At 40.5% G+C, this 9,225-nt stretch overlaps 1 protein-coding gene across 1 annotated transcript; it reads right to left on the bottom strand.

The window, feature by feature from the left end:
• Nucleotides 1-1,518: 1,518 nt before the first annotated feature.
• Nucleotides 1,519-6,736, bottom strand: LOC114818286 (coiled-coil domain-containing protein 149-like; the record flags this gene model as incomplete). Its single annotated transcript, XM_029083516.1, has 2 exons — nucleotides 1,519-2,111; nucleotides 6,629-6,736. Coding segments are annotated over 2 exons (701 nt in total), but the record flags the coding sequence as incomplete, so codon positions are not given.
• Between the last annotated feature and the right edge of the window lie 2,489 nt (nucleotides 6,737-9,225).

The raw sequence follows: 9,225 nt of genomic DNA, 5'->3' as shown, positions 1-9,225 counted from the left end.
TTGTCAGTATTGCTAATATAAACTCTGTTTATTCAGTAGCTGACAAGTGGGCTGTAAAAATTTGCAGCTGGCAGTTATTTGTCAAAGAAGGACTCAATCTGGGAGGGATTTTCCTTTTTATTAGTAGTATTTTATTAAATTTGGTTTAATTCTCTCTGATTGGTTTCAAGTTCTAGGAGTGAGAAATGAACATTTACAGACAATTAGGTCCCAAGCCAGCAGAAAATTTGCCTTGACGGCTGCTGGCCCACAGAAGCTCCACAGCTGCAGAGACTATTCCTTATGCTACAAACAGGAGAGGAAGGACGTGCCTCCTCTTCTCCAACAGCTGCTAACTTCAACGTTAAGTATTCCCTTGTTGCTGCCTTCCTAGGAGCAGAGTGGCACAGCTCCAGCATCAGGAGCAAGCTAGGGAATGACACAGCAGTCTCCCTTTTCCCCAGTTATTATAGGAATGTTTTCCTATGACTAAACATCAATAGGGGAAGAAGTTTAAGAAAGGAGCACAATGCAAACAAACCTTCTACTACACCACAGGCTGGTGAAATGAGGAGGAAAGGAACATTTATCCTTAATGCCAAAACCTAAGAGAAAAAAAAAACAAAACCACAGATTCCTTTAAAAAGGAGGGCACAGATGGACCAGGCCATCATCTACCACCAGTTACTCAGCCCAAGGGCTGTTCCAGCTCATGTAGGTTAAGGAAAGCAATTCCAGTAACTGAGAGAGCCAAGCAGGTGGACAGGCATCACTGGTTCTCCTCTTGCTGTTCTCCTTGATTTGGAACAGCATTGCCACTTCTCACAGAAAGACTTCCGGCTTCTCCAGTGATGTTGCCTTCAGAGCTTCATTAAATTTGTTTGTCAGCATCTGGTGAGATAACTCCCTGCATTTTCATGAGATGAGCTGGGAGAGGGAAGGAAAAATTTTGTACAGTTGAGAAGACATAAAGGTCTGTAACAGGAGCACTATATACATGCAGGAATGGATTTCAGAAATTTCCTATAAGGGAATAGTGATTTTATTCTAAGGATGAACTTACAGTCACTATATGTAAAGAGATACACAATGCAGGCTGAGAAACAAGCAAAAGCTCGCAGCCTTAAGATGCTTCTCAATTTATCACTCCAAATTTTTCATCCTTGGAAGACACTTCTAACCATTAAAATACAGTCCAGCACTAGGACCATACATGCTACAGAAGCCTAGTGATAACATAATCTCTTTGCTACACCAATGTAAATTACATCAATCTATGTAGAAACTTCAACCCATTACAAAAAAGCAACACGATTAAACCTCATCACTAATACATTCCCTTAGGTAATTTACATTTTTGGTATACTGTAGCCAAAACTATCAGAAAAACACCTTTATTAGACTTAATTAAATATTAGCAGATTGATGTAAAAATCAACCCTACAGTACACTCTTTTCTCTTTCACCAATCACATTCGCAACAGCACAGATGCGGCAAAAGGATTACAGTGAGATGCTCAAGGGCCTGGATTTCGTACCTCAAGCCAAACTGTTATCCAAATATCCAGAGTTTTCAGCAGAATCAGACGGTTTCTTGTGTTCAGATTCAGGGAGCTCCTCAAAGCTGTTATTTGTGTGTGCAGCTGTATCACCGAGCCCTCCATGCCTCCCAGGGTCCTCAATATGTACCACATCCACAGCGCTGCTATTTTGATCTCCTCTTTCATTTCTAATTTCACAGTCACTCTCTGAGGTTTCGTCATTGTCTTTCAGGGCCTCAGTTTCAGCTGTTTGTTCATTCTCCGAGTTTGAGGTATCTGTGGGGTCAGATGGGTCGGGGCTGGAAAGCGGGAACTCTCCCTCAGATGAACCATTAAGCTCTGCTCCAACCACCGTGCTCTGCTCCCCTTCGGAAGCGCCTGCTCTTTTCCCTTCCAGTTCTGCAACTGCCTGCTCTGTCAGTTTAATTATCTGACTTCCAAGCTTGTTTATTTCTTCTTCCTCAGAAGGTAACTGGGGTAATGAAGGATAAAAATGTTTATTTTGGTTTCTGTTATTTAAGTTGGTTCCCTCTGGAGCCAGGGACTCACTTGCAACAGCACCAGTTTCATCACGTTCTCCCTTCTGTTCTGCTGAAAGAGAAATGCAACAGCAAGATGCTCTAGTCAGTCGCAGCTATTTATTATATATCTGACATGAAGACTGTCACCACCAGTGCAGACCACAGAGATGTTTACCTCAGTAAGGAATTCCTAAGAGTGATTCCCTATCCCGTCCCAGGCCCATTTCTTAGATGATAAGCCATCAACACTAAGTTTCTTGCTGGACCTGGCCCTGTTTCGGAGCCTGTCTTTCCCTGACACCGACAACTCTAAGAGCCATACCTGATACCACACTGTAGAACAGCAGGGTCAGGCACACTTTTTCCAAGGAATATCAACTCTAAGCAAGGCACTCAGCTACAGAAATTTTTGGCACAGCTTAACGTTAATCCCCACATCACTACCACTTTCAAAGGTTAACACAGGCTCCATTTATTTGGAGCTTTTCACAGGCTTTCATCCAAAAATGGGTCCTGCAACATCTCCCCTAACATTAAAAAAATGCTCTAATTTTGGTGACAGCATAAAACAAAGCAGCAGTGGAAGAATTTTAAATATACCATTATACCAAAAGGCAAACACTGAACAAAGTGTCAGAATAGAGAAAAAAGCAATGTGTAAACAAACAGCTTTGTGAAAGACAAAGAATTTGTCCTCATCTCAGTTAAGGACAAAAAGCCTCATTGAAAATAAGCTTGTGAAGTCAAGTAAGAAAAATTAGGAAATGCCAGATGTACGGCTGCACTGACAGCTTAAAATGACTCTTGTCGTGCATACACATCACCTTGCAGTGTATGAGCATTTACTCTATTTCTCCCACAGAAATCCTGCCTTGCTCACAGCACAGGACAGCCCGGCTGCCAGGAGGGATCAGAGCCACACACCCCAGCAGGCTGCTGTCTCTTATCAGACCCAGCTCGTTGAGAATTTGAGAGCTGCCAAGTGAGTGAGACAAAGGTTGGCATGAAGGGAACAGACACTCTTACTACCATTAAGGAAGCTACTCTGAAAGGCTGGAATTTAAGTCTGTGGAAAAGGCAGGGATAAATTAACTTTCAAAAGGTGACCACCAACTGGATCTAATCCTCATTACTGGAGCACTCAGCTGGAAACCTAAGAGCTTGATTTGCAGTACTGCTCTGCTCACATTGTGCATCTGAACATACGCCCTCAAAGTGCTCCAAAAAGAGCCAAAACTTATGTACCTCGGATTGTCACTTCAGATTAGCAGGGACTGTATGCATGCCTCAGTTTCCTCCCTCTACAGTGGGATAACACCATCCCATCACCTTGCTGCAATTTTCTGAAGATAAATTGTTTCAAAGCACTAGAACACCAGATAAAAGTTCATAGAAAAACAGTACTTTTGTCTGCAAGGTATGCCTGAAATAGCCTGGCAATACAGCAGGAACAATGCACTCAACAATGAAGAGGAAAAAAACCCGAATACCTGTTCATTAGCAGCCATGATGCTGGAGTACAATCTATCCCACGACACTCCTGTCCTGTGTGTTGGATAACGTGAGATTTGGTGGCACAAGACAGTCTTTAATTCAGAGGACTGTACTATGTTACTATGAATTTTCACACAGGAACTGTACAGTATATCCTACAGACTTCTAGCATCCAGCTTAACTGAAACTGATAAGGAGGACAGACTAAAACAGGCCTTGATGATATCAGGGTAAGCAAATAATTAGATTTTAAAAAGCCTGAAAAAGCCCTCTGATTATCTGTAGATCTATCTAGAGTAACATTTGATGTATTATAGAAAGTTCTGATAAAGAATGTGTCAGTGCAAAAGCTAAAAATGGTTCCTGGACCAAACAGGCACCAAATACCAATGGTACCAGGTAAAGGATCACAGATGATCAACATGACATCAGGCCTAGTGCTTAAAGACGTGTAAGAATTTCATTGCTATTCCGATTATCAGCTGTTTTCACTCAACTGATCATTCAACGAATAGGAAAATAGAAGTGGTTTTGTTTTTATTTCTAGAATACTTTTAAACCAAGGGCACATTTGCTCAGTAAACTAAGGCAGATGAACACATTCCTTATGTTCTCCCCAGCTGCCAAGGTCCCCGAGATTTTGCAGGTACACTGTATAGATGAAAAACTGCAATATGCACCAAACTCCTAAAACTTAACGGCAGACAGCCATTCTCTATGCAGAGAGACAGAAAAGGTGACTCAGTGTGTCACTCCCATACAGCTGCTGACTGCAGAGGAGCTGCATGACTCCAAGCACAGGGACATGCCCTGCAGCTGAAAACAGGCTGCTTCCTTTCCAGGTTTCGAAAGGAAGATGGCAGCCCCAAACATCCTCCAGAAAGAAGATCTGGACAACAGAGGAAGCTACTGTTGCTCCACCTACTGCTGGCCACGCTTCTTTTGATGCAGCCCAGGATGCGGTTGGCCTTCTGGTCTGCAAGTGCACGTTGGTGGCTCATGTCCAGCTTTTCATCCACTACTGCCCCCAAGTCCTTTCCTCAGGGCTGCTCTCCAGCACTTCACCTCCTAGCCTGTATTGGTAACAAAGATTGTCCCATCCCCAGTGCAGGACCCTGCACTTGGCCTTGCTGAACCTCATGACATTCACCTGGGCCCACTTCTCCAGCCTGTCCAAGTCACCTTGTCTGTCTTACAGTCATAGGATAGGGAGGGGAAAAAAGGGTGACAACCTACTGGGAACAGATTCTTCCCATGACTGCCACAGACCTACTCCTTGTCCGTCTTCTCCTCTCCAAAGCTGTTTTATTCTACTCTTCTCTTCCCCTGCCTAGCCCTTTGCTCCTGCCCTATACCCCTTTGTTTATGGAGTCCCTACACTCGCTCTGCCCATTTCTCATCCACCTTCCAATCTTTTTTATCATGCCTTGCTTTCACTGTCAGCATTTTGGTTCCTCACTCCTGTGCTCTGACCTCTGCTCAACCAGATACAAGTCCCCCCTCACTCAGACTTCCTTTGACTCTGTCAATCCCCATCTACTCTAGTCTTCCTCTCACTTGAGAGTCCTGATCTCAGCCTTCCTTTCCTCCCTGCTCCAGGCTTTATCCCCTCTAGGGTTATATTATCTTGAAGGAATGGTGCATGCAGAGTTTTACCAGAGCTGGTGGCATGAAGCAAGCTCAACGGAATAATTGGTTTAGTTTTTGTTTTTAGCAGATGAGATATGAAAGTGAATGGTTTAGAATGGGGTGGAAACTCCAGCCTGTTTTCTTAGGGTGGAAACCTTTTCACCAGATTTCAAATTCCTTTCAATTACAGATATACCAAATGGCTGCCTGTTTAAAAAAAAAAAAACCAAACCAAACAAAACACCAACAAAAACCACGTGGTCATTGGAATTTAACACAAAAAAGTGATTTGGCTGACATTAAAAAAAATCAGCTGAAGTAGAAAACACAGCATGGAAAGCTTCAGCCCAGAGCTAAAGTTTGGCAGTGTTACAAACCAACAGAAACAGCGTCTGATGAGATTCAACAGGCAGCTTTAATCAAAAGTGTAATACCAACCTCACCTAGGACAAATATGTAAAGGAAAAAGCATAATGCCAGCAAGTAAATATTTTCAGTAACTGCAAATTTAATTAAAAATCAATGATTAAGCAGGCAAAAAAATGAATATTTATGAGTTCATATTACTTACTGGAGAAGTATTCACTATAGTTTCACTTCTTATTTTTAGCAAAAATATCATCTGATCAAGATTATACAAACCGATAAGTCTGACTGTCAAGTTTTATCAGATGATGACATGGATAATAAAGTAAAAATTAAGCCACAATCTATTTAGTTTCAGGACTAACAAATACATTGTTTATAATGCTTCATGGTTAGCCGAGTAAGATCTGGGCATACCAAAATGTTACGCCCGTTAAAGAGCTTATCCAAATGCTGATAGGCAAGCATAATAATCCATCTCCCATCCATTATGAAAAACTAAGGAAAAAAAAATCAAGGTTATCAGCAAAACACTGTCTTCTGCTACTGTCAAATAAAGTTAAGCTTGACTTTGGAGAGATGTTAAAGCTTGCTATTGGGGAAGGATTTTTAACAAAACACATGCAAGACTAAAAAAAGCAGTCAATTTCTCTGGGAAAATGAGTCGGGTATTTCAATTTACCAGGCTCAATCAGGAAGCCTTTCATCTAGGTATCAGCTATAATGCAGGAAAGTGCTAAGCCAGTTCCACAGACTGCTTTCCCACTGTGCATTTTAACCAAGGGAAAAAGAGCAGGACGCAGTTAACAGTAACATAGATGGCATGAATAACTTCTCACAGTTTCAAGTTATCTAGCAGGAAAATTCTTAAGGCCTGGTCCCTAGCCCTGTGCAATCTATTCAACCGTCATTTTTCAGTTGTTTCTTTGCTATTTGTACTGGGACCATCTATCCATTTTACTTGTGGATGATTTATTCGATTTCTGTGACCACTGAAATTTTGCCTTCTGCTATCCCAGCATGAAAATGTATTACTTTTTATTCGGAAAGAAATGAGTGCTCAGCTCTCATCATGTTCCTTATGTTCCAAGTGCTCACCTTGTACTTCAGTTTTCTGTGGTTTATCAGTAAATGCTAACAATGGTGACCTGGACCGCTGTATAACAGGTAAGGCTGGGTCACTGAATGTTATGGTATCCTTTCCACCTGAAACAATCAAAGTGTTAGAACTATTAATTCACCAATTTCATCCATTGTGCACTAATGATATTCAAATATATACTACAATTTTTTTTTTTTGCAATGTTATTGAAAAATACGGAACAGGAAAAGCATCTCAAATGATCCTTCTAAAACATGGAAAAAAATACTCTGTACTATAGCTGGAATATGTAAAGTCAAATACAGAAAAGGCATATGTTTTTAACTGGAGTACTGAGTAAAGGACAGATTTTGAAAGAAGACCAGGCGCTGTATGCAGCAAACTGTATTAGCAATTTGCATTCAATTCAGAATATTAATAGCCAAATCACACCAAAAGTTTTACAAAGAGTAATGGATCATTTGCATGCTACTACCAGCAAGTGTTCAGCACTGACTCTTTACTCTGCATTACACTGCCTCAGTGATGAACCTGCTTGTATCACATATGCAGTCTTATGCTACAGACTCACACATATTATGCTTCAATGCCTCCTTTAAAAAAAAAAAAAAAACTTTAGTAAAAGTTTAGCATAACTAAGAGCTGAGGGAGCAAACAAGTATACATTGCTGGGGAACAGGAGAGATTTTAATCTGAAAAATTAAAAAAAAATATTTTTGAGCATTTTTCTCTTAAGCCAAATGGGAAAAGGTAATTTTCTAGCTCTTTTACAGACAAAATAGTGCAAGAAACTCTTTAGCTGAGGACCCTCCTGTAGATGTCTAGTCTTTACTTATTTTAGCAATACAGAAAGCAACACCTGCAGATCCTTGAGGAAGTCCTCCACTATTTAGGATGCTCATGTTTTTACTGACTGACACTACCTTAAACCTAGAGGGGAAATAGGAGGAAATGTGCAAGATCAGCTAAGCGTGGTGTTTGTGTGGCCTCCGGAACAACTGCCAACCGATAAGTAATGGCTGGGGAGGCAGCATGCTACTGCTCCATTTATCTCCATATAAGAATGGACATTTATGTAACAACCACTTCTCCCCTCTAAATCTGTTTGTACGTTTCACCTTAAGGCAACATCCTAAATCTAATCACCCATCCAAGACAAAGACTTTCAAAAGAGCACCAGGTCAGGAGACACCCTGAATAAATCCAGCTCTGAGAAAGTTCTGGTACCTACTAAGAAATAACGAAAGTCAAGATGTTCCCATGGAGTCTAACTGGACCATCCCAACCCCTAATCTCTAAATACCTTAATCCTGCAGGTATTAATGACGTTTTTATATCCTTAACGTATTGGGGTATATACTGCAATAATACGAATGCAATTAATGCTTTTGAAATCCACATGGATCTTGTCAAGCTTTGATCTTCCTGTCAAGTAGGCATCAGAGTTCTGCCTTCACCATAGCAAGTAATAGAAAATAATATTAACTAACAGCAAAGTGGTGAACTCCCTCAGTGTAAGGCCAAATTAATTAAAAGTATAAAAAAAAAAAGCCCAAACAAATCCAAAGGCTATTTCAAAATGCAAAAGCCTCTAGAAGAAGGCACTTTCCTGTAACAGTGAAGGAATTTTGTACTGGAAGAAGAACTAAATCATACAGGGAACTAGCAGTATGCAAACATCCAATAGATAGCCATACACAGTCAAAAGTAGCCAGATATCCAGAAAGATACAAAAGAATACAACAGAGGAAGTAAAATTCAAAAAGATGATAAATAAAGATTTGTGGGGTACACGGGCCTTTAACAGTAGAAAGTAGAGTCTTTTTCTTTTTTTTTTTAATTAAAAAAGTAAAGCCTGAGCTAAAGTCCCTGAAGATTGCAAGACAAGCTTCAAAAAGAAACATATTGACTTCCAGCCAGCATTTACACAGTAAACACATTCACTTTCACACTTTCCTCTGAAAACCAACTTGGTTACAAAAATAGAGCTAAGCTCAGTATCCACACATCTAAGCAACAGATGTGGCCCAAAAAGTCTGATGCATATTTATTTATTAACAGTGACTCACATCCATTCATGAAGGAGGGACATGGGGGTATTGCTGTGCTATATTCTGTGAATCATGATCTGAAGTTGGATTACACACAGGAATTTAAATTAGCTGCTGTGTAAACTCAACTTCATAACCCTTTGCATTCCTCTATTTAATTATTTTTTCAAGGATTTTAGTGAAAAGTATGTAGATCTCAAAATAAGCAGACAAATAAGTTTTCAACAGTAGCAAATTCTTCATTTTTTTCTCCAGGGTTGGGTATCCTCTTATAACCTCTGTTACACTCGACACTGCTGTAAGTGGCTATACCCACAGCATTTGCTGAGCCCATTAATTCTGCCTCGCCTCTGCTCCATGCTGATTACTGCAGAGCAAGAGGAATCGACAAAACTTTCTTATCATTCCACACAGAAAAAGGCCGAGTCATGGCTGGCAATTTTCTTGGGCTTTTTTTCAGTGGAAATCTGGAATTTTGAAGAAATGATAGCTTTTTAAAAATACAGAATTACTTATCTGAACGTCTAGTGACATCAAACTGT

Source organism: Antrostomus carolinensis, unplaced genomic scaffold (assembly GCF_000700745.2).
Source record: "Antrostomus carolinensis isolate BGI_N321 unplaced genomic scaffold, ASM70074v2 scaffold2502, whole genome shotgun sequence".
Classification (NCBI taxonomy): Eukaryota; Metazoa; Chordata; class Aves; order Caprimulgiformes; family Caprimulgidae; genus Antrostomus; species Antrostomus carolinensis.
The sequence above is the reverse complement of the archived record's forward strand: the minus strand, read 5'-3'. Positions and strand labels throughout refer to the sequence as shown.